Source organism: Delphinus delphis, chromosome 15 (genome assembly GCF_949987515.2).
Source record: "Delphinus delphis chromosome 15, mDelDel1.2, whole genome shotgun sequence".
Lineage (NCBI taxonomy): Eukaryota > Metazoa > Chordata > Mammalia > Artiodactyla > Delphinidae > Delphinus > Delphinus delphis.
The window spans coordinates 58,513,758-58,539,565 of NC_082697.1; the positions used below are offsets into that span (position 1 = coordinate 58,513,758).

The 25,808-nt window shown below is 51.4% G+C and overlaps 1 protein-coding gene and 1 long non-coding RNA gene across 3 annotated transcripts in view; one reads left to right on the forward strand and one right to left on the reverse strand.

Annotated features, from left to right (window-relative positions):
- LOC132438773 (uncharacterized) overlaps nt 1–15,119 on the reverse strand; it is a 33,272-nt gene extending 18,153 nt beyond the window's left edge. Inside the window, exons 1-4 of one of the 2 annotated variants that reach the window (XR_009522219.1) lie at nt 14,983–15,119; nt 14,464–14,635; nt 3,485–3,598; nt 11–1,740 (exon numbers count right to left, since the gene is read on the reverse strand). This is a non-coding gene — a long non-coding RNA (uncharacterized lncRNA). Of the gene's footprint in view, nt 1–10; nt 1,741–3,484; nt 3,599–14,463; nt 14,636–14,982 lie in introns of those variants that run through there. The other variant, XR_009522220.1, reaches the window with a different exon arrangement.
- Nucleotides 15,120–15,285: 166 nt separating this feature from the next.
- SNN (stannin) lies at nt 15,286–25,808 on the forward strand. The gene is made up of 2 exons (XM_060031757.1): nt 15,286–15,436; nt 22,580–25,808. Exon 2 carries the CDS (start codon nt 22,670–22,672, stop codon nt 22,931–22,933), a length of 264 nt encoding a protein of 87 aa, XP_059887740.1. The 5' UTR covers nt 15,286–15,436; nt 22,580–22,669; the 3' UTR covers nt 22,934–25,808.

The following is a 25,808-nucleotide window of genomic DNA, read 5'->3' on the forward strand; positions in this document are numbered from 1 at the left end:
AGTACTGTAATCTGGGACTTAAAATTTCTCTGAAGTCAGTAGTTGTTATTATCCACCTGTTTATAAAAGCTGCCCATGAACTGAAATTCTTTTCTGGAAACAGCACCCACCTTACGAGGTTGTGGGGAGGGTCAGATGAGGTGACTGGCGCTAAGGACAGTCAGCGCTCAACAAACACCAGCTTGTCATTCTGGCTCAGCAGAACTGTGTCTTCATATGTTTCAAATTATCCTTTAAAATCAGTAAATCAAAAAGAATAAGGCACGTCTATGTGTGATGATAAGGAGTGAATTTCAAGCTATATTTTCAAGTGAGAAAAGCAAAGAATAGAATACCATGTATAGAATATTACCATCTGTGCTTTTAAAATAGGGATATATCTTTATCCATCCATCCATTCATCCATCCATCCATCCATCTCCTGCGTTCAAACAGGATAGCTCTGGAAGAGAAGAGAAGATGGAGCATGCACACCTGGACCCCCACCTCCTCCCCTTTTCCTCTGGTTTTCTCCAAACGTGTATGGTACGTGATGCATGATACTTCTGTATTTACTGTCCATCCCCTCCAGTAGAATGGAAGCCCCATGAGGGCAGGGATGTCCGCCTGTTGTGTTTGCTGTTGTGACTCCCACACCCAGAACTTTGCTGTCCAACGGGTCAATCACCAGCCACATGTGTTGCTTGAGCCCTTGACACTGGGCTGGTTGGAACTGAGATGTGATATGTGAATCAAATCCACATTGGGTTTTGAAGACTCAGTGTGTCATGGACTGAATTGTGTCCCCCCTTCCAAATTTATATGTTGAAGAACTAAGCCCCATTTCCTCAGAATACGACTGTGTTTGGAGACAGGGCATTTAAAGAGGTAATTAAGGTAAAATGAGGCTATTAGGGTGGGCCCTAATCTAACCTGACTGGTGTCTTTACAAGAAGAGGAGATTAGGACACTGAGAGAAACCAGGGACCACACACACAGAGAAAAGACCATGTGAGGACACAGCAAGAAGGCAGCTGTCTGCAAACCAAGGAGAGAGGCCTTCCTCAGAAGAAACCAACCCTGCCAGCACCTTGATCTTGGACTACCAGCCTCCAGAACTGTGAGAAAATAAATTTCTGTTATTTATGCCACCCCACCTGTGGTATTTTGTTATTGCAGCCTGAGCTAACTAATACACCATGAAAAGATCATTAAAATTTCATTAATAATTTTTGTATTGATTCCATATACTAGGTTTGGATATACTGGGTTAAAGAAATATATTATTATTTCAAGAAAATTAATTTCACCTGTTTCTTTTGACTTTTTAAATGTGGCTCTTGGAAAATTTTAAATTTCATGGGCAGCTCTCACTGGTGGCTGACATCATACTTTCTGATACCATAGCCTGGCACAGTGCCTGGCACATAGTATGTGCTCAATAAGTATCTGTTGAATAGATCAATTAAAATAGCTGTCTTTGGGAAGTGACTGGAAGATGGGAGGAAGGGTGACTGGCTTTGCACTGTATTCCCTTTGAGTTTACCATGAGCAAGTATCTTCTTAAAAAAAGAGAGAGTGGGCTTCCCTGGTGGCGCAGTGGTTGAGAGTCCGCCTGACGATGCAGGGGACACAGGTTCGCGCCCTGGTCCGGGAAGATCCCACATGCCGCGAAGCGGCTGGGCCCGTGAGCCACGGTCACTGAGCCTGCGCGTCCGGAGCCTGTGCTCCGCAAAGGGAGAGGCCACAACAGTGAGAGTCCTGCGTACCGCAAAAAAAAAAAAAGAGAGAGAGAGAACGAGAGATCTAAAATAAAATACGATGAAACACTCCCTTTGTGATGACTTAATATATTAAGACAAAATAAGAGTTGCCCTCATACAATTAAAAGTGCCTCTTGGACTTCCCTGGTGGCGCAGTGGTTAAGAATCCGCCTGCCAATGCAGGGGACACGGGGTTCGATCCCTGGTCCGGGAAGATCCCACATGTCGCAGAGTAACTAAGCCCGTGTGCCACAACTACTGAGCCTGTGCTCTAGAGCCCACGAGCCACAACTACTGAGCCTGTGTGCCACAAGTACTGAAGCCCATGCGCCTAGAGCCTGTGCTCCACAAGAGAAGCCACCGCAATGAGAAGCCCGTGCACTGCAACGAAGAGTAGTCCCCGCTCACCGCAACTAGAGAAAGCCTGCGCGCAGCAACAAAGACCCAGCACAGCCAAAAATAAATAAATAAATAAATAAAATAAAAGCTGCCTCTCGCAGGTATGCACATAATAGTCAGCCACCAGGTGCCCTCAGACGGATGAGTGTGTCAGCCACGAACTGCCGGAAAGCTGAGTCTCGGATGATGGGGGAGATTCCTCTCCACACCCCAGGCTCAGGCAGGGAAGCAGGTCCCAGAGTCTCCTGCACAAGCCCCCTCCCCAGGATGAACAAAACACAGGGCTGGGCCCAGGGACAGCCCCCCAGTGTCAACAACCTAAGGTGCCCCCTGAGTCCCTCCAATCCTCCTGCCTGGGGTTTGCTTTGTCCCTCTATACAATGGGCACATTGGACTCACTCCATTTTTCAAACTTTTTTTTTCGGCCACACCGCAGGACATGCAAGATCTTAGTTCCCCAAACAGGGATCGAACCCACACCCCCTGCAGTGGAAGCACAGCGTCCTAACCACTGGACAGCCAGGGAATTCCCATTTTTCAAACTTTTTACCATGGAAAATTTCAAACATATACAAAAACACAGAGAATAGTAAAGAGAGCCTCCAAGCACTGTCCCCTCCCCTCCCCAACCGTCAACTCATCATTTTCTTTCACATTTACCCCCTCCCCACCCTGACTATTTTAAAGCAATTCCCCAACAGAGTATCACTTCATCTGTAACTAGTCCAATATGTTTCTCCAAAAGACAAAGCCTCTTTTTCAAAACATAACCACAGAACCACTATCACACCAAATAAAAGTGAACAATAACAGCTTAATATCATCCAGGATCCCCTTGGTGGTCACATCCCCTAAATATCAACTTAAAACAAAACAGTTAATATGTTCAGTCAGGATCCAAACAAGGTCTGCACATTGAAATCAGTTTATGTTTCTTAAACCTCTTTTATTGTAGACTTTATTTTGTTGTGGTGGTGGTTCTCCTATTTTATTTTTTTATTTTAAAATTTTTACTGGGGTAGAGTTGATTTACGATGTTGTGTTAGTTGCAGGTGTACAGCAAAATGAATCTGTTATCCATATACATTAAAGTAGACTTTAGATTACTCCAGTATATCCTTCTATTCCCTCCCACGGCCCATCTCTCCCCTTCCTGCCAATATCCACCATATTAGTTATCTATCTGCTGCATAATGAATTTCCACAGAACGTAGCACTTAAAACAACAAACATTAATTATCCCATAGTTTTTGTTGGGCAGGAATCTGGGTGTGACTTCCTCCAGTGAGAACCCTTAAGAGTTTCTCCCTGCAATCTAAGTGTCGGTGGGGCTATGGTCTCACCTGCAGGCATGACTGGGCAAGGATCCAGCTTCCAAGCTCCCTCAGTACACGTTGGCAGCATTCAGTTCCTTTCCATGTGGGGCCCTCCAACGTGGCAGCTCACAACATGGCAACCTGTGTCATCAAAGTGAGCAAAGGAGAGGGAGCAGTGGGTCTCACACTTGTGTATGTGCCAGACTCTCCCAGAGGACCTGTTAAAACACAACTCACTAGGCTCCACCCCCAGAGCTCCTGATCCAGCAGGCTTGGGTGGGGCCCAAGGATGTGCATTTTTTAAAAATTAACATTTATTTATTTATTTTATTTCGGCTGCGCCAGGTCTTAGTTGCGGCACGCAGGATCTTTGTTGGGGGAAGCACAATCTTTTAGGTGCGGTATGCGGGCTTCTTAGTTGCAGCATGCGGACTCTTAGTTGCGGCATTCAAACTCTTCAGTTGCGGCATGCACATGGGCTCTAGTTCCCCGACCAGAGGTCTAGCCCAGGTCCCCTGCCCTGGGAGTACAGAGTCCTACCCACTGGACCATCAGGAAAGTCCCAGGATGTGCATTTCTAACAAGCTCCCAGGTGATGCTGGGGACCACACGTTGAGAGCTACAGAATTATAGGTACCCCCCTCTATAATTTTTTATTTCTTCATTGCATTTTATCTGTTGAGGGGCCACTCTTAAGAAGTCCAAGGTGAAGACAATGGTTTCAATCCTGGATGCAAATGAGAATTACTTGGTGAAAAACTAAAAATACAGTTGCCATATGATCCAGCAATCCCACTCCTGTGCATCTATCCAAACAAAACTGTAATTCAAAAAGATACATGCACCCCTACATTCACAGCAGCACTAGTCACAATAGCCTTTTGGCTATTGTGAAACAACCTAAATAGCCATTGACAGATGAATGCATAAAGAAGATGTGGTACATATACACACACATACACACCTACATATAATGGAATACTACTCAGCCAGAAAAAGGAAATAATGCCATTTACAGCAACATGGATGGACCCAGAGATTATCACACTAAGCAAAGGAAGTCAGAAAGAGAAAGACAGATACCATACGATATCACTTAAATGTGGAATCTAAAATGCAACACAGGGCTTCCCTGGTGGCGCAGTGGTTGAGAATCTGCCTGCCAATGCAGGGGACACGGGTTCGAGCCCTGGTCTGGGAAGATCCCACATGCTGCGGAGCAACTAGGCCCGTGAGCCACAACTACTGAGCCTGTGCGTCTGGAGCCTGTGCTTCACAACAAGAGAGGCCACGACGGTGAGAAGGCCCGTGCACTGCGATGAAGAGTGGCCCCCGCTCACCACAACTAGAGAAAGCCCTCGCACAGAAACGAAGACCCAACAACACACCCAAAAATAAATAAATAAATTTATTAATAAATAAATAAATAAAATGCAACACAAATGAACCTATCTACAAAACAGAAACAGACTCACAGACATAGAGAACAGACTTGTGATTGCCAAGGCAGAAGGGGGTGGGGGAGGGAAGAATTGGGAGCTGGGGATTACCAGATGCAAACTATTATATATAGGATGGATAAACAACAAGGTCCTACTGTATAGCACAAGGAACTATATTCAATATCCTGTGATAAACCATAACGGAAAAGAATATGAAAAAGAACATATACATAATTGAATCACTTTGCTATAGAGCAGAAATTAACACAACATTGTAAATCAAGTACACACCAATAAAATTGAAAAAAAATTACTTGGTGAACTTTAAAGGGTCACACCATCTCCACATCCCCAGCAGGGCCTGGGAGACAATCACTGAAAAAGCAAATGTCACAATAGCAACTCTGATGCTCAAGCCCAGCTATGGGCCACTCATGCATCTAGCTGTAGATTATTTCTAAATCTTTTAGCAAAGTGGGGCCAGTTATTCCCATTTTACAGATAAGGAAATTGAGGCCCCAAGAAGGTAACAGGAAAGTGGCAGAGCTGGGCTCAAACACAGCCCCAAGTGCTTTGTCTGTCAGTGGGTCGCAGGCCTGTAACTCATGCTGGAGTCTCCGTCCCCTCTTGATGGAAAGTCCTCTCCCCTCAGATCTAGAGAAGAAAGTTGCTTGTGGTCAGGCTCAGCTGTGGATAAAAGCGCCTAAGAGCTGGGCCTTGGGAATAATTCCTGCCTGACCCCAAAGCAGCCCCAGGCCCGGGATGGCAGCTGTGAATAATGGATGACACCGGGGAGAACACTGTGGCCTGTGATTCATCTCCACTGTGATGGACAACTACCTCTGGGGATGGGGAAGATAGATGGACTTCCCCAGCAGGAGGCCCCGCCTCTCCCCTCCATCCCCAGCCTCTCTCCAGCCTCAGAGTCAAAGGTAGGGGCCACCGGGGAATCAGGGGTCAACCCCACTGCCTATTACTTCCTCATTTCAACCTCTAGACCCTTCCTCCTGTAGAAGCAGGGCCCAGAGACTAGATTCTGGAGGGTGAGGGAGGGAGGGAGGGAATGGCTTTGATGTGTGGTGGTGACAGATGAGGGCTCTGTAGCCAGACTGCCAGGGTTCAAGTCCTCTGACATATGCTAGCATTGTGCTCTTGGGGGACTCACTCATCCTATCTGAGACTCAGTTTCCTCATCTGTAAAGTGTGGAAAATACCATCAACTTCATGGAGTTGTCAGGGGTTAAGTGAGTAAATAACACATGTAAAGTGCTTGGCATCACCTGGCACATGGTAAGTACTCAATAAATGCTAGTTAGTGTTCTTATGCTGTGTACCCGGCAATGTGGGAAGCTTCCTGTGTAATTTGTCTTATGCAATCCTTATGGCAACCAAGGGCAGTATCTGCTATAATTCTCATTTTACAGATGAGAAAACCGAGGTCACGGAGATGAAGTATAAGATCGCAAAGGCAGTCAATGGGAGGAGCAGAATTTGAACTCAACATCCAGTGAACAATTCCCAGTACACTCAAGAGTCCCAGTCAAACATCCTGCCCCACTGTCCCCAAAATACACTTGTCACCTTACAAAAGCTCCTAAGATTATACGACCCATCCCTCCTTAGACAAAAATCAACTCCAGATTAAGGGCTTAAATGCCAAAAACAAACAAACAAATAAAAACCACTTTAAAATTTTTAGTAGGAATTAGAGGTAAATATCCTTTGGAACTTAATGATGGAAAGGTGATAGATTATGGACTTAAAATGTCAAAACCAAAGCTTCAGAACCCTTAGTAGGAAATATAGGTGAATATATTTTAGACCTGTGTTGACAAAGATGTTCAGCATCATTAGTGATCAAGAAATGCAAATCGGGCTTCCCTGGTGGCGCAGTGGTTGAGAGTCCACCTCCCGATGCAGGGAACACGGGTTCGTGCCCCAGTTCGGGAAGATCCCACATGCCGGCGAAGCGGCTGGGCCCGTGAGCCATGGCCGCTGAGCCTGCGCGTCCGGAGCCTGTGCTCCGCAGCGGGAGAGGCCACAACAGTGAGAGGCCCGCGTACCGCAAAAAAAAAAAAAAAAAAAAAAAAAGACATGCAAATCAAGATCTCAGCTGGCAACAATTTCACACTCAACTGGAAAACATTTTTAAATCTAATAATACCAAGTGTCGGAGAGGATGTGGATCATACATGCTGCTGGTGGGAGCGTAATTAGTGCAACTGCTACATAAAGTACCTTGTTATCATCTCCTGAAGTGAAACATTCACGTATTCTGAGTCCCAGTGATTCCATTTCTGGGTAAACATCCCAGAGAAACTCTTGCACGCGCACCAAGAGCCACTTATGAGAATGCCCAAACAGCACTGTAAATTAGCAGACACCTGGACACTACCCAGAAGGCCACCCACAGGACAGCAGATGGGTCAGCCATGGTACACAGACCTAGTGGATATATGACACAACAGTCAAAACAAGTGAACCTCAATATGGGCCAATCTTAGCTATACGTAGACTATTAAAGAAATTAAGCCCCATAAGAGTCAGACAGCTTGATACTCTTTTTTAGGTTATCTGGATTCCCTTTGTTATGGGTTGAATTGTGTCCCTGAAGAGAAACACTGAAGTCCTAATCCCTGGTACCTGGAAATGTGACCTTACTTGGAAATAGGGTCTTTGCAGACGTGATTAGTTAAGTTTAGATGAGGTCCTATGGGTTACAATGGGCCCTAAATCCAATGAATGGTGTCCTTATAAGAAGAAGAGGAGGTCCTAGTCGTAACAATCAGGCAAACAAAAGAAATAAAAGGCATCCATATTGGAAAGGAAGAAGTAAAATTATCTGTTCGCAGATGATATGATCTTATGTATAGAAAACCCTAAAGACTCCACCCAAAAGCTATGAGAACTAATAAATGAATTCAGTAAAGTTGCAGGATACAAAATCAACATATGAAAATCATTTGTGTTTCTATATACTAACAATGAACTATCTGAAAGAGAAATTAAGAAAGCAATCCCATTTACAATAGCATCAAAAAACGATAAAATACTTAGGAATAAATTTAACCAAGGAGGTGAAAGACCTGTACACTAAAAACTATAACACAAAACAAACAAACAAACAAAACCCTGATGAAAGAAACTGAAGAAGACACAAATAAATGGAAAGCTCTCTCGTGTTCTCGGACCGGAAGAATTAATACTGTGAAAATGTGCAAACTATCTAATGTGATCTATAGATTCAATGCAATCCCTATCAAAATTCCCATGGCATTTTTCACAGAAATTTACAAAACTACCCTAAAATTTGTATGGAACCACAAAAGTCAAATAGTCAAAGCAATCTTAAGAAAGAAGAACAAAGCTAAGGCATCACACTTCCTGATTTCAAGCTACGTCACAAAGCTATAATAAAACATACTGGCATAAAACTAGGTGCAGAGACCAGTAAAAATGAATAGAGAGCCTAGACATAAATCCACATATACTGTATGTCATACAGTTGACATACAGTCAACTGATTTTTGACAAGGTGATAAGAACATACAATGTTTGAGGAAGGACAGTCTCTTCAATAAATGGTGCTGGGAAAACTGGATATCCACATGCCAAACAATGAAACTGGACCCCAGTCTTCCACCACTCACAAAAATTAACTCAAAATGGATCAAAGGCTTAAATGTAAGACTTGAAACCATAAAACTCCTAGAAGAAAATATACGGAAAAAGCTCTTTGACATTGGTCTTGGCAATGATTTCCTGGATAAGACCCAAAAGCACAGGCAATAAAAACTAAAATAAACAAGTGGGATTACATCAAACTAAAGAGCTTCTGCACAGCAAAGGAAACAATCAACAAAATGAAAGGCAGCCTACAGAATGGGAGAAAATATTTGCAAACCATATATCTGACAAGGCGTTGATATCCAAAATATACAAAGAACTCACACAGCTCAATAGCAAAAAAAAAAAAAAAAAAGTAAATAATACGATTTTTAAAATGGGCAAAGGACCCGAATAGACATTTTTCCAAAGACATTCAAATGGTCGATAGGTACATGAAAAGGTGCTCAACATCACTAATCATCAGGGAAAAGCAAATCAAAATCTCAATGACATATCACCTCACACCTGTTAGGATGGATATCATCAAAAAGACAAAAGATAACAAATGTTGGGGAGGGTGCGGAGAACAGGGAACCCTCTTGCGCTGTTTGTGGGGATGTAAATTGGTGCAGCCACTGTGGAAAACATTACGGAGGCTCCTCAAAAAATTAAAAATAGAACTACCATATGATCCAGCAATCTCACTCCTGGGTATATATCCAAAGGAAATGAAACCAGTATCTTGAAGAGATATCTGAATTCCCATGTTTACTGCAGTATTATTCATGATAGCCAAGATATGGAAACAACCTAAATGTCCTTCAGTGGATGAATGAATAAAGAAAATGTAGCATATATATACATACACATATATATATGTATATATGTGTATGTGTGTATATATATATATATATATATATATATATATATATACACACACACATACACACTGTAATATTATTCCACCAGATGTTACGTGAAATAAGTCAGACAGAGAAAGACAAATACTGTATGGTTATCACTTATATGTGGAGAAGAAAGAGAGAAAGAGGGAAAGAGAGATAGAAGGAAAGAGAAAGAAAGAGAGAAAGCTGATTTCATAGAAACAGAAAATAGAACGGTGGTTGCCAGGGGCTGGGGGAAGGGGGAAATGAGGAGATGTAGGTCAAAGGGTACAAGAATAAGTTACAAGAATAAGTTCTGAGGATCTAAGGTACAGCGTGGTGACTATAGTTAATAATTCATTATTGTATACTTGAAAGTTGCTGAGAGTAGATCTTAAACATTCTCACCACGTGCACACAGGTGTGCGTGCGCACACACACACACACACACACAAGGAGTTAACTATGTGAAGTGACAAATAGGTTAATTATATTGATCTGGGTAGTCATTCTGCAACGTGTATTATATCAAAGTATCACACTGTATACTTTAAATCATATTTGGCAATTATTCCTCAATAATGTTGGGGGAAAAAAGAAGAGGTGATGACACATAGAGGAGAAGGCATGTGAAGACAGAGGCAGGGGCTGGAGTGATGCACCTACAAGCCAAGCATTGCCACGGATTGCTGGCAACCACCAGAAGCCAGGAGAGAAGCATGGAGCAGATCCTTCCCTAAAGCCTGCAGAGGGAACATGGCTCTGCCAGCACCTTGATTTTGAACTTTTCGCCTCCAGAACTGTGAGAGAATAAATTTCTATTGTTTTAAGCCATCCAGTTTGTGGGAATTGCTTCCAGCAGCCAGGGGAAGCTAATATAGCCTTTTAATAAAGTTAGTAAGAAGAAACTAACATAAAAAAATATACTTTGAGGGACTTCCTTGGTGGTGCAGTGGTTAAGAATCTGCCTGCCAATGCAGGGGACACGGGTTCGAGCCCTGGTCCGGGAAGATCCCACATGCCTCAGAGCAACTAAGCCCATGGGCCACAACTACTGAGTCCTTGCGCCACAACTACTGGAGACCGCGCGCCCAGGGCCCGGGCTCCGCGACAAGAGAAGCCACTGCAATAAGCCCGTGCACCGCAACGAAGAGTAGCCCCTGTTTGCCACTGCTAGAGAAAGGCTGCGCGCAGAAACAAAGACCCAACGCAGCCAAAACTAAATAAATAGATTTTAAAAAAACCCTATATATATACATATATATACACACACACACTGAGGATAAAACCATACAAGAAGGAAAGCAGGGAGTAATGAAGACAGGACCCAAGGTGATGGGGACCACAGGGTGGGGGATGGGATGGGGAACCTCAAGACTGGACTTGGGCCATTGTTAGGGTTCTGGCTTTTGATAAATGGGTGACTTGGTGCGTATCACGTGAGTAAAATAACTGTGGAAATTTTTAAGAAAAGCAGGTCATGTAAGACCAAAGAGAATACGCCATGATCTGGATTATGATCAGTCCATCATTCTCTGCACCTGAAGTTTCATTAGAAAATTACTTAAAATCAAAATAAAAGGGATCCCTGCTCAGCTCGCTGTCTGCCTGCTTCCACGTCTGTGAGATTCTCTGGTGCCAGGACGAGGCTGCATCCTCCCAGTTCAGGGCACACCTTCTCAGAGAGCCCCTGCCACCACACCTCTCACCTTGCTGTCTTTCCGTTTTTCCCTAGCGCATACACTGTCTGATAACCCCTATAGTGTACTCAGTTCTGTGTTTATCATCTGTCTTCCCCCAGGAGACTGTGAACCCCGTGAGAGCTGAGTTTCCCATCTGATTCATGCCTGTCTCCCTGGGAACTAGCACAGTGCTTGGCACAGAGGAGGTCCTCCATAAAGATTGGCTGAATGAATGAAAAAGTGAGTGAATAAATGAATGATTCAGTGAATGGGTGATTAAGGGGCGCCAGTGCCCAGGTGTACGTGTGTGTTTCGGGGGGTGGGTACCGCACGTGGGAATGCAGGGCAGGCTCAGGGCAGGGAGCACCTCAGGACAGCCCTGCCTTCCCCCCTCCCCAAGTCTGCCCCTCATCACGCTGATAACACAGACTACAGGAATGAAGACCGGAGCCAACCCCGGCCGCCCTCAACCCATGACAACCCAGCTGGACTCTTCCGGTCAACACAGGAGCCCATGGGATATCTCCGTCCCGGTGAGGGGCTCTGTCTGGTCCTGCAGTAAGAGGACTGGGCTGCGAGCGGCTGTGGGGTTCACCTCTGGCAGGTTCCCCACTTCAGCCATCCGTCTTCCACTGTACTCACTGCTTCCATACCCCCGTACCATCTCCAGTTACTTCTATTACATTTTGCTTTAAATTAACTCACTTAGTTTTTTCCCCTGAATAGACTGAATTAAAAAGGAATAGGGGGGAACTCCCTGGCACGCCAGTGGTTAGGACTTGGTGCTGTCACTGCTGTGGTTCTGGGTTCAATCCCTAGTAGGGGAACTAAGATCCCGCAAGCCATGCGGAGTGGCCAAAAAAAAAATTTTTTTTTAATAAATAAATAAAAAGAAATGGGTATGTCACTATCAAAAATGGAAAAGCAGTATCTGCGCCCAAAATAGAAAGTAACATAAACTGCAGAAAAACAACACGTTGTTAAATTCTAGATCAAGACTGTGGATTGCCCAAGACTGTCAGCCCAAGGTCTGCTCCCTCCTGGTTATAAGGGAGCCAAGCCAGTGCTAGAGAGATGCTAGAGAGATCTTAAAGCCACCCACCAGCAAGGGAGGATTTCTCTCCTTGACCAGGATTGCTGTGTGATTCAGAACAAGATGGCGCCCTCTCTGTGTCCCATCTAACCTCGCCCTGCAGAACTCACCAGCGGCTCATTTCTCTCCCTTTGGGGAACTTCCCTCTGGCCAAGCAGTTTTCATTTCATTTTTAGGCCTGGAACCCTAAGAGCTGTGGGCTTGGCAAGGAGGCCCCACTGGAGTCTCCCTGGAGGCTGGCTGAGGCCTCTCTACTCCCCAGCAAACCCCTCCCTTGTCCCAGTCCCTCCAGTGCCCCAAGGGAAGCAGGCACAGGGCCAGCCTGGCACAGGGCAGGCCCGGCTGGGCCCCGGCAAGCCCCAGGGAGCCAGGGTGATCTCAGCCCTTGCCCTTAATTATCTTCCTGGCTAATGAGCATCTGAAAACCTCCATGTCATCTACAGGAGGACCCCTGGGATGCTGGGGGCAGGGAGATTCTACGGGCCAGATGTCACCCATGGAGGGAGGTGGTAGGGGCCCCAAGAGAGGAAATGGGCTTGGGGAGGAGAACTATACTTCCTGCCTCTTTGTAGGGGAGAAAGCTAGGGCTGGGGCAGGCACTTACGGTGGCGGTTAAGTGCAGGACTCGGCAGCCTACTATGCGGGCTCAGATCCAGGCTTGTTGTGCACCACCTGTGACCTTCAGCAAATGCATTAGCCCCTTGCTGCTCAAAGTGTGGTCCCCAAACCATCAGTACCACCTGGGAGCTTGTGAGAAATGCAGAAGCTCGGGCCCCGACCTACTGAGTAAGTATCTACATTTTAACAAGACCCCCAGGTGATTTCTGTGCACATGTGCCACTCTGTGCCTCAGTTTCCCCATCTGTAAAATGGGGATTAAAATGAATTTATGCATACGTAGTGTTTAGAACAGGGTTTGCTGCTATTATTATTCATTCATTGTTATTATTATCGAAGCAACTCACTCTGGGCAAGAGGGATGGCTGGACCCAGGTGGGCTATTCCCAGTCCCCCACCTCTCAGGGGCCCAGAGATGGGTTGTCACTGTGAAGACCAGGAGCCTGAGGCTCACAGAAATGCAGTGATTTGCCCAAGATCCAAATGGGGGAGCCCAGGTTCAACCCCATTACTGTTCAACCCTATTACTAATGTTAAGAGTGAGTGAAATTGTTTCCTCTGCACAAGCACTTGTGGTGCTCACAACCGCCCTGTGAGGTCAACTTACTGTCACCCACATTTTTCAGATGATGAAACTGAGGGACAGAGAGATTAGGGTGCTTTTCTAAAACTACCCAGCAGGAAAGGCTGCACTGCAGCCGGGCAGTCTGACGCTCACCTTCTATGCTATGCTGCATTCCCCCTCTGCTTTTTTCCTCCCAGAACCTGTTCCCCCAAAGTGTCCCTGCTTCCCCTGTCATTTCTTTGACAACCCTAGCTCTGGGGCTCCGAGCCTGCTCCTCCCAAGTGCTCACCACTAATGAGGTCTTTGGCTACTTGAGGCTGGAACCGCAGAGGCCGCTGAAACTGTCTCTGTGGGAAGAACCTGCTTCCTTTCACCCTGGGCTCCCAGGTGTGGCTAATGAGGCAGGAGCCCTTGAAGGCCGCGCTGCCCAGACTCAGGAGCAGGACTTGTTCTGGGCTGTCTGACTCTGGTGTCTGCGGACCTGGCCTGGAGCTGGAAGCTCCTCTGCCTCTCTGTCCCCTCTTACTTTCCTCTCTTACAGCTCCCATCCTGGGCCTGGCCTCTTGGCTAGGGCACAGCAGGGCCAGACCTGGACGTCTGCAGTCTGCCCATTCATTCATTTACTCGACTGGCACGCATCATACTCTTGCAAACGTACAATTTTGAAATGCACAGGCGGGAAAATAACAAAGGGACCGCGCTAGGTGGAGATCAGGGAGGGCCCTCTGAAAGACAGGAGTGGAAGAATGTTTCAGTTGAAGGAAACAGCACAGGCAAAGGCCCAGAGGTGGGAAACAGCTTGGCACATTTGAAGCAGGAAGGAGAGACCAGCGACAGCGTGGCGACTATGGCCTTGAGAGCTGGGCCCTCCATCTTCTCCCAGAGGCCTCTGCTTGAGGCTGGCAAAGACATTTCCAGACAAGACTCCCAGCTTCCAGGATGAGGGGCACCACCTCCCCCCTCCTGCCTTCCAAGCCAGAGGTGGCGATAAAGGGAACTTGGGCCACAGAGGCCTTGAAGTACCCACCCTTGCCCCTCTTATGGGCCCCGGCTGGCCACAAGGGGGAGTGTCCTCCTGCTGGACCCCCTTCTTGGGTGGACAAGTGGACTAACCGGCAGTAACTCCCAGGCAGACAGGCGTGGCCTCCAATCCTGTCTTCATTATATGCGGGCTGTGGTACTTCAGCACTTCGGAGCGTCTGGAAAATGAGTAGCTCTTCCTTTCCCCGTTGTCTCCATGAAATGTGTTGAGAGCTGAGTACAAGGCATAGCTCTTGGTGAGGGCCTAATCGCGGGGTTATTAAATTAAATAACCATGATTATAAGAGGCCAAGAGGCTGCAAATTCCCCACAGCTTCAGCCCGCAGCAAAATGAGTGCTCTGTGACGGCAGAGTCCTTATTTGTCTTGTTCGTGGCTGTACCCGCGACCACTGGTGTACCCGGCACATGGTCGGTGTTCCATAAATATTGAATGAATGGACAGATGGATGATGAATTAATGAACTAATAAACGAGTGAACAACCAGCTCCCTCCCCACGGAAGGACATTTAACTTAGGGGTCCTGCCTATCTTTTGCTCCTGCCCGGGATGCTGCCGCTCCCTGCTTCCGGGCAGCGTGCCACACTCTTACCTGCTGTGCGCCTCAGTTTTCCCCTCCGTAAGCTGGCGGGAGTAAGGTGAGCCTCTGGGGGGGTTGGAGGCAGGGCCCCCAGCCCGGGCCTCGCACCCACCCGCGCCCAATCGGCGCGCTAGGAGGTCGAACCCGCGCCCCGCCCCCAGTTCTGCCAGCTGCGCTCAGCCCCCGCCCCGCGCGCACGTGACCCCGCCCCGGCCCGCCCCGCCCAGCCGTCCCAGCGCGGACTCCCATTGGCTGTTCTAGGAGAGCCCTGCCCCCGTCCGGAGCGGAGCCGGAGATACCCCGCCCGCCGCAGAGAGGGGCTCCTGCGTCCGGACTGTTCGCTGCGGCCGGACCGGGCTGGCTGGCTGGCTGGCGGCTGGCTGGCTGGCGGGCGGGCGGGCGGAGCCGGGCCCGCGGGGCTGCGGGACGATCGGGGAGATCGGGCCGGGCTGCGGGCGGCGCCATGGTGAGAGGGGTCGGGCGGGCCGGGCGCTCGGGCCCGGCGGGGGCCTGCAGGAGGGGAAGGGGCCGCCCCGGATGGGGTGGGGGCGCGCGGTGGGGGGGGGGGTCTCTGCGGCGGGGGAGGGGCAGCCCGGGCGGGGGCGCGGCTTCGGGGGGAGGGTCTGTTCCGGGGGGCCGCGCCCGCGGGCGGGGGTTCTTTGTCCGCTGCGCTGCGGCGAGATCGGGACAAAGGAGGCGGCGGGGGGCGGCGGCGGCTTTGCAGGGAGCTGGTGTCCCCCCAACCCAGTGCATGCCCCTCACCGCGGCCCGCAGTTCTGCGCCCCAGGCTGGCCGCGGGTCTCCTCCGGACACTTAGGGATTTTTAAAAATAACAGAAGGCGGGGATCCTGGCAACCTCCAGAGTGGTCAGGAGAGCTGCAGAGGTTAGGGGTGGGGGTTCTGGCGACGTCTGGCGCCCATTTCGCAGGTGGGGAAACTGAGGACGGGCCGCGGCGTTTGGTGCCCGGTTCCGTCGGTGGTGACTGTGCGGCGTGGGCATGACTGAGTCTCGTAGTCCCCCGTCCCCTAAGCTTCCCCCGCGCCAAGTCAAGCCGACTGGAGTTGCCTCTCCAGCTGTCGTTTCCCCTCCAGCTGTCGCCCCCTGGGCCGAGCTCCCTCCACCCTCCAGCCTCGCTTAGCTCTTTGGTAGAGTCGGGGAGACAACGGAGTCGCCTGGCAGGGTTAAATGAGAGGGTGCGTGGAGCGCGCCTGGCACTGCGCCTGCACGTCGCCCGCGCTTGGCACGCGGGAGCTGCCAGGGCGCTTATCATCCCTGTGTCCCCAGCATAGAGCCGTCCACCCCAGTCACCCAGACTCTTTGGGTGGGGGCGGACTGGGGTTCACTTGTCCCCCTCGTCCCCTCAGGCAAGGGAGCGGGGAGGCGGGGGTCAAATAATATGACATTTTAGTGTCAGAGTTGAAATCCCGGATTCTGGATCCAGGCTGCCTGGGTTTGAATCCCTGCGCAGTTACTTTCGGGCTGTGTGACCTTGGGCAATTGGTTTAACTTCTCTGAGCCACAGATTCTTTATCTGCAAAGCGGGCATAGTAATAAATCTAGGGTTGTTTTGATGCTGAAAGGAGATTATCTGTGTGAAGTGTTCAGCCCAGTGTCTGGCACATAGTAATTATTGCCAACTTTTGCCAGGCGTCTACTGTTATTACCAAAGTTGTTTGGCAAGTGAGCTGAGCCTAGGGCAGCCTGTGAGAATAGCCAGTGGCTGATTCACAGGGTGGGGGCACAGGAGACTCGGACTGACCTTGGGGCAGTCCCTGGGGTTCTCTGCCTGTGCCAGCTTCCTCTTCTGCACAGGGGAACCTGGGGGGTGCTGGTGCGAGTTTCCTCTCCGGGAGGACCGTGGTGTAATGGGAGGCTGGTGGAGGGTGAGGTGACACTGGCTGCAGAGCTGGGCACAGCCCAGTGATTGTCAGTCTCCCATCCGCATCCCCACTGTTCCTGCCCAGGCTTTTGGAGGGCAGGGGCCTGTGTGATGCTTCCTTGGGTTCCAGTGCCTGCTCAGGCCTGGCACAGAGCAGATATGCCACCTGCCCCCTTGTCATGCCCCGTCCTCCCCACAGTCCTATGTTTCTAATCAGAAACTGGGCAGGAAATGTTTCCGGTTTGTGAAGTGGGGTCCCCCGAAGAGACAGAGCCTGGTTTGCTGGCATACCTGATGGCTTTGTTGGGGGAAGGGGCATGGCTTCACCCCTGCGGAGGTGGTGCGTCCCTGTAAGCAGGGCAGCCCCAGAAGGTGGAGGCTGCAGGGGGGGAGGGGTGGCAAGCTGGTGTCCAGCTGGGCTGGGTGACACTCATGATGTGCCCAGTTAAGCGAGAAGAAGGTAGCAGCGGCGTGTCCCTGAGGAAGGCGCTATTTGTGGCACTGGGCCTGGACCAGGCCCTGTACCCTCCTGGGAGCAGGTCCTTTCGGGGGGAGTGAGGGGCGACCCTGTAACACCCAGGAAGGTGTGGTACCTGGTGACACACAAACCCGGTGGCCCCATAGCCCTTCTGTTTTCACATTTCTTATCACTTCTCAGCCTCCCCACAACCTGGCTGCTGAGGTCAAGGCCTCTTTCCCATTTTGCAGGCTGAGAAACTGAGGCCATTAGGAGCAGCTTGCTTGGCTGCGTCACAACAGCTAATTATAGTGAGTGGAGGGATGGTGTGGGTCAAAGGAGGGGACTCTAATCTGCTCTGCTGCTGGCTGGGCTCCACTGGGCCTTGAGTGTGAGAAGGGACCTGTGGAGTGGGGTTAAGGCTTCATTTTGGGGTCCCCTGAAGAGGCAGGGGTAACTAGAACCCAACCCAACATTGGAGAAGACCTAAGCCGTGGGCCTCCGCGGGCAGCAGGACAGTGGGGGACGCCTGCGCTCAGCTTGCTGGTGGCTGATGCAGGGTCTGTCCTTTGAACCCATCGTGGTTGGGGGTGGGGCACGGGGAGAGGTCAGAGGGGTGGTGTCCACAGACGCTGGGCTTTAGAAAGCTTGTTGAGATCCATCTGAGGGAGGTGGGAGCGGGAGGGTGGAAGGAGGGTGGAGGGTTGGCACTGTGTGTTTGGGGGATCCAGATGGCCTTGGGCTTCCAGTGCCAGCTTTCGTCCTGAGGGAGCTGGCAAGGAGATGCTACAGAGGTTGGGGGGAGCATGGCCCGTCGCCCACCCCTAGAGTGCCCGGAGACTACAGTCCTCGGCTGTGCTCTGGCTCCCAGGCTGGCCTGACCCTCTGCACTTAGAAGACCCCTCCCTTTATTCTGCTGGGCCCCACTTCTGGGTCCCATCCTCCTTTATTCTGTCCAAGTTCACTCTTGGATGATCCATTCAAGCTCTCCACGCCTTAGTTTCCTCACCTGTGAAACTTGGATGGTAGCAGTGAGCAGCGCTAGCCACGGGCTTGTTGGGAGGAGTAGATGATGGTATGGAATAAGTGTTAACTGCTTTGGTGATTGTTCTAAGGGGGTCCAGGTTTCCCATGTGCCATCCTGGGCGTCTACCCAGCCCAAGCTGTGGTCCTCCGCGTCCTGCCCTGTGTGCTTTCCTGGATCAGGGTGAGGGGTCAGCTGACTTGCAGGAGACATCTTAGCTCGGAAGGGTAGGAGGGAGGCCCTGAAGAGATGAAGCAAGGGGTGGGGTCCAGCCCAGGCCAAGAGGGTTCAGAGGGAACTGGCCGGCCGCCCTCATGCTTCAGGTTCCTCTGGGATCTGCATCACAGTGGCATCTTCCCTCCCCTCCCCTCCCCACAGCTCGTGCAGGGACAGCTGCCCCTCCGTGGGCTTGGGCCAGGCCTGCCTGGGACCCACTTGCACACGTGGCTCCTACCCCCATGCTCAGCCTGCAGTCTGTCCTTCCACGCAGGCTGCCAGCTCCCTTGAGGGGACCCGTGGTGGCTTCAAGATTCGGGGGCATTCGGGGTGGGGGCTGCTGACCGTGATCCCCATGCAAGCAAGGTCTCCTCTGATTACTGCCTCCCCGGGCTTGGAGTGGTCGGTCAGCAGACATTTATTGAGCACCTGCTGTGTGCTGGTAATAGGGCTGGGGATCCAGCAGTGGGCAAGATGGACAGTGTCCTCCTACAGCCTCAGAGTCCACTGCGGGAAGGAGACGGCAGCCAGGGAAACACCTTCCCTCACCCAAGAGAATTTCAGGTGGCAGAGCGCCAGGAAATAAGAGGAAGTAGTACGAGACGATGGCCAGTGGGGGTGGGCTGTGTCTGGCTCCTGGGTGATCTGGGAAGGCAGCCCCCAAGAGGCACCTTCTGAGAAAGTCCCGTCTGATGGGAAGGAACCAGTCACGGGACACTCAGGGAAGAACACTCCAGGCAGAAGGAACAGAACGTGCAGAGGCCTTGAGGTATGAGGCAGAAGGGTGTGAAGAAGCTGGGGAAGTAGAGAATTTGGATTCTCTGCTGGTACCAGGGAGGGTTCTGAGCAGGGGATGACATGATCAGATTTTTTAACAGATAGGTTCTCAGGAAATACTTGCTGAGTGAAGGAACAAACACATTCAAGGGAGGGCCAGGGACTGCAGGCAAGGCATGACTGTGGCCTGGTCACCTGGCTCTACCCGCTCCTCCTGACCTGGGGCAGGGGCAGCAGACAGGGTTTTGAGGTCACCACTCCTCTCAGAGGGTCCTTGGAGCTGGGGCTACCTCTGCCTCAGTTTGCTGGTTGGTGGTTGGTCGTTGGTCCCGGGACCGCTTGTCCCCCACCCCCAGGACTCAGAGGCACTTCCTGGGCTCCTCAGCTGGTTTGGCCCCTGGGGTCCCCCCTCCCCAGGTCTTGCTGCCATTGTTTGATTTCCCACTTCCTGTCCCTGAACCACCCCCCTCCTCCCCAAACATACACACTTCCCCTTCTGAATTGATACTGACTTGCCTTCCTGTCCAGGAACCCAGGGGGAGGGCAGGCACCCCAGCAGGCGCTGGGCACAAGGGCCAGTGGAGAGGGTGAGGCGGGGAGGGACAGGCAGCTAGGTGTGCTCCCGAGCGGGACGAGAGCACAGGGGTTGGGGCAGGTTCACCCAGCTGCAGCCAGCAGGCTCTCTGGGGGTTGGGGGCATCACCTGCTCCATGCGGAGGCCCAAGAGGACAGGCTGAGCAGAGTTGTGGGAGCTGATGGTAGCCCTGATGGTGGCAGGGGAGAGGCCAGCAGGACCTGTGCACTGGGTGGGCACAGAAGTGTGCAGGGCCACTCACGGAGCACACAGCCCAACAGGGGAGGCAGGTGCCAACCCGATGGCCCTGACACAGACGCCAGGGTTGCACGTTGAGGCTGGTGCCCTGGAGGGAGGGAAGGAGTGAGTGCAGCCACAGGACGAAGAGGACTTCCTGGACCATGGGGTCAGGAAGGCTCCCCGCCTGAGCTGGAGTTAACCAGGGCAGCCTCCACATGTTGATGTTTGTCTGGGGTCTTTGGGGAGCTGTCCCATGCCATGTGAGAGGTTTACCAGCATCCCTGGTCTCCATCCACTTGATACCAGTAGCACCTACACACACACCAGCTGTTATAATCAAAAATGTCTCCAGACGTTGCCACATGTCCCCTGGGGGGCACGGTTGCCCCCACTTGAGAACCACTGCACAAGTGTAAGGGGAGCAGAGCATTTGGGCAGAGGGACCTGGCTGGGCAAAGGTCTGCAGGTAGGAAGGAGCATGGGGTCAGCAGGAGAGGAGCAGGGGTGGAGATGCTTCATCAGGTCCCGTAGGTGACTGTAGGGACTTGGGATCTTTCCTCTGAGTGACAGGGGCACTGGCTGCAATGGCCCCCACAGGTGGACCAGGGAGCCTGTTGAGAGTGATGGCAGCGGCTTGACCCTGGGGGCAGTAAGAAGGGGGAAGACTCCAGGGATGTCGCCCCCCCCCCCCGACTAGGACCCCTCTGCACAGGTGGGCGTGGGAGCAGGGCAGTTCTGGGGGTCTTTAGGGTTTTCTCAGGGCCCGGTCCCCGGACAGACTCAGGGGTGTTGACTTAGCTGCCTTTGACCTTCAGGCGAACCTGGCCTTGGGGTGGGGGTGGAGGGCTCCCTGGTGTGGATAAGAATCATTTCTAATTAAGGCTGTCATTGCTCAAGGAGGGCAGGTTCCATCCTGTCTGGAGGGAAAACCTTCCGCTTCCAATGATGTCTACCTGCACTGATGTCTGTCTTCTCCAGAAAAACCAGATTCAGACAGCTGAGCATCGACTCTGCCCACCCTGTGCCCAGGTGTTGCAGGCATCCTCGTAACCACCTGGGTGTTAGTTACTATTATTTGCTCCGTTTACGGTCAGGCAGGAGAAATTTTAAAAGTGCAAGGTCTTGGCACCCAGGGGTGCCACCACCTCCAACCTCAGTGGGTTGTTGCTGTCTGGGCCTTGGGGCATGTACACCCCTCCCCGCCGCCACCCAAACCAGCTGATCTCCAGCTGCAGCCACTCCTCGCACTTGCCAGTGGGCCCTCCTGTCTTCAGAGCCTTAGCAGACAGTGTTCCCCTGCCGGGAAGCTCTTCAGGGTCTGGCTTTCCCGCACATCTCGGCATCAGCATCACCTCCCTGAGTTTTGCCTGCCCCGCCCAGTTTAGCATCAAGGCATCTGGTCCCCTATGTTCCCAGCATTACATTCCTGCATTTGTAGCGACAGGTGTTTGGCATATTGATCCGTTTGCGGTCTGGCTCCTGCACCAAGACGCCGGCAGCGGCTGGTCTGTCCCACTCTCCCCTGCCCTCCCCTAAGTTTTTCCAGAGCCAGGTCAGCTACAGCTTCTTTGTGGGCAAAGACTGTTGTCGGCTGCACTCTCTCACAGGTGCTCCTGAAGACTCGTTGAGCTATGTATGTCCCGTTGTCCCGTTCACGAGAGGGGCTGATGTCATTTCCCTGCTTTTGAATCCCTCATCTCTGGCCGTCTTGAAGCACTTTATTATTATTATTTTAATTTATTTATTTTTGGCTGCATTGGGTCTTCGTTGCTGCGCACAGGCTTTCGCTAGTTGTGGCGAGCGGGGGCTACTCTTCGGTGCGGTACGCGGGCTTCTCATCGCGGTGGCTTCTCATGTTGCGGAGCATGGGCTGTAGGCGCACGGGCTTCAGTATTTGTGGCTCGCGGGCTTAGTTGCTCTGCGGCATGTGGGATCTTCCCAGACCAGGGCTCGAACCCGTGTCCCCGCATTGGCAGGTGGATTCTTAACCACTGCGCCACCAGGGAAGTCCTTGAAGCACTTTCAAGCTGTGAGCAGTTACTGAACACCTAGTGGTGCTGGACTTCTAGAACATTCACCTTAAACAGACCCTCTTTCAGCCTCTGCTGCAGTGGTGATGGAGGTCTCGGGTGCCCCCTCTCAGGTTCCTGAGAAGCCTGTCAGGTTCCTGGCTGAGCGAGGATGACTGCCTGTCTGGTAGCAGAGGCACTGAAGGTATTAAATGGAAGTGGCTGGGTTGAGTGAGGAGAACGCTGGTAGCATCGTAAACAAAAACACCCAGCAAATGCCAACCAGTCTGTTTCTCACTAGGATGCGGGCAGGATGGTCAGGCTTAAGAACTGATTAAAAATAGACCCCATGGAAGAGCAGGCCCGAGCGTGTGAGCTGTCAGGGTCCCCAGCGGAGTCCCCAGTGTAGCCTCATCTTGCTCTTTCTTTCAGGGCTCTCGTGTCCAGCCTGGGTTCCAGCCTCACTGAGCCGTCCCCACCAAGACCTTCCTGCAGAGGGCCCCCCCCGCTCAAGCGCTAACCATGTCCATCATGGACCACAGCCCCACCACCGGTGTGGTCACGGTTATTGTCATCCTCATCGCCATCGCTGCCCTGGGGGCCTTGATCCTGGGCTGCTGGTGCTACCTGCGGCTGCAGCGCATCAGCCAGTCAGAGGACGAGGAGAGCATCGTGGGGGATGGCGAGACCAAGGAGCCCTTCCTGCTAGTGCAGTACTCGGCCAAGGGACCGTGCGTGGAGAGGAAGGCCAAGCTGACCCCCAACGGCCCTGAAGTCCACGGCTGAGCCGGGATGCGGAGGCTCCTGGACCTGTCTGCCGCCAGCCAAGAGGCGCAGTAGGGGCGAAACCACAGACGTGCTACCATCTGAGAGGAAGGGTTGACGCTTGCTGGCATGGCCTCACCGGACTTCGTCATCGCATGCACCGACTCCTGGGGTCCCGGCGGTCCTGAGCCAGGGCTCAGTGGCACTGGGCAACCCCTCAGCCTCCTGGTAGGACTGCCCATTGCAGGCAGTGGGCAGGCCTGACCTTGCTGGGGCTCATGGCCCCACAGCGCTTTTGTTACTTGAATGTTTAGCTGAGCCTGTTTTTGATGGAGCTACTACTGTAACGCGTGAGCTCACAAGCCTGTGAACTGTAAATAGGCCCCAAAAGCACGTGCTTAAGCCTCTCTTGCTGATTTTTTAAAAAATATAGAGCACATGGGACTGTCCGTACTAACGCTGAGCTGAGTCAAGGCGGGAGGGGGGGTCTTAGACTTGTAAGGCCCACATTGCACTTGGCGGGGGCCTCAGATACACGTGTGTATGTAGAGAACGTGACACGTCGGCTTTAAGTCTCGCAGCTAACCTGTTGGGGTGCTTTGGCGATTTCTGCTTTGTGAGCAATGAATGGGAGCAGCAGCACGTCCCGCCCTCTCCTGCTCTAGGTAGATGAGGTTGTAAATGCCAGTTCCTGTTGCTAGTGGAGTGATTGCAAGGAAGCTACTGCAGCTGCTTGGGAGCCGGTGAAGGACGAGTCAGGGCCCGAGGCCCGAGTCCCAAGGCTGCCAGGCGTCCTAGTGGCCGAGCAGTTTCTGGCCCCCGTGGTCTTGAGCATGCTGAGCACCCTGCCCCCCACCCAGCTTTACTGAGCACAGGCTTCGCTAGAAACACCAGAGCCGCGGTGGCTACCTGAATCCCAAACTCAGTTGGCCCAGGAAGGACAGAACATTGTGGTTTTTGTTTGTTGTTGTATTTAATATCTTCTGCACTGGAGGGGGTGGTGGGGGGTGCTTGGTTTCTTCCCCCTGCCCTTTTCACAAATTCGCTTCCTTTCCTCCCAGATTCCCACCCACCTGCTGGGTCCTGGATTTCATTTTCCACCTCCTAGGTGGGCCACCTAGGAGGGTACCCTGACCTTACTCTGAGAGCGCCAAGTGTCACCCTTGTGTGCCTGTACACACAGGAGCCCCCAGCAGCCTGTGCTTAGTGGGCACCCAGGGGAGGGGGCTGGGGGAAGAGGGAGTTTCAGGTTCAGGATTTGGTTTTCGAAAAGGTGAGGAGTTTGGTGGCTCTTGGTCAGGCCAGTGATTCCCACCCTGCCCCTCCGAGATGTCCCTTGTGTATACTTCAGTGAACTTGCTTAGGTTTTTAATCCCACCACTGTAAGCACACCCTAAACTATCATGATTAAAATGTGATTTGTGTCTGCATCCTCGGGAATAAACTGGAGGCCAGCTCTGGGTGAGCTGGGGAGCGCTGGCCCTCAGCACTTGAGCTGCCTTGCCAGCAGCATGGGCAGGGAGCTCCCAGGTCGCCAGGGGCTGCCCCCTATTCCCAGCTCCCCCTCAAAGCTCTGGCCTCCTGGTCGGGCGGAAGGCGGCTCCTCTGGCCTCATCCAAATCTCCTCTAAAAAGCATGTTGAACTAATCAACTTTCTAGAACCCCTAGTAGGGAGCTTAAGGAACACTCCTTTTAGCGGCGTACCCCTAAATTAACGGTCAAACATTAAGGTGTATAGCTTGGGGGGAGGGGAGGAGTAGCTAGTTAGGCCATTTGAGCTGAAGGCAGGATTGAGACAGCACAGGTGGGCTACTAAGGAATCCTTAGGAGGCAGCCGGGCTTTAGTACAGGGGAGGAAATGCCTTTGGCCCCCACCTGGGGATGGCCAAGCATGAGTCAGGTTGGAGACTAGCAGAAGGCCCTGTAAGCAGCACACAGGGTGTGGGCGGGAGGAGGGGTCAGAAGTTCTAAAGGGGTCAACTGGAAGGTCAGGGAGAAGGTGTGTTTCCTAATGAAGGACATAAGAAAAATGGGGCAGGTGTAGGGGTGTTCGATCCATTCCCCTCACATTTCAGAACTTCAGGCTTTCTACCTCTACTTTCTGCAGCCGGCAGCCTGCACCTAAGGCTGTCTGTCCTTTACCCAAGTAACCGAGGAGCTCCCGGGCCTTGCATTTTCAGTCCCTGAGCCTGACCCTGAAAATGACCATTGCTTGACTGTCAAACTCACCCTGAGCTTCTTACCATGGCCGGTGCAGTTTCGGTTTTGAAAAGATGAGGCATCACTTTCTCCTCAGTTTCAGTCCTGGAGGTTCCTTATCCCACGACATCTGTGCCATTTGCATCAGGCCCATCAGCACGGTGTCAGTGCCAGGTGAGGGTCAAGGGCATGGTGGGGCACTAGTGGGGTCTCTGGAGGCAAGTGGAAGTGCCTGCAGAACTGGTGACCAACCACATAACACCTCTCACTGTTCTTGGTCAACAGCTACTTTTTTTTAGCATAGACACCAGAGCCACACACTCAAATGGCTTAGTTAAGTTATGACCTCTCATTGAATTCTTTCTGAATAGCCCAACTGTTGTGTCCAAGTTTTCTGACTAGTCAGTCAGGACATTAGCCTTTCATTCTGCATGTCATCGCAGAAGCAACAGCAGGGGGATGGGGAGGGAACGCCGACGCTGAGCCACTAAAATATGGACTAACTTTTCAGACAAATCTTCAAGTGGACTGTGCTACTGTTTTTGTCTCAAAGCTACCAAGTTTGTGCAATAAGTGGAGGGGATGTCATCCCTGTTCAATAAAAGCTGAATGACATTCAAGCTGATTTTCTAGACCACTGAGAAAATCTTTATTTACAATAAATTTCAATAAAATTTGCATAAATATATTCGCAATG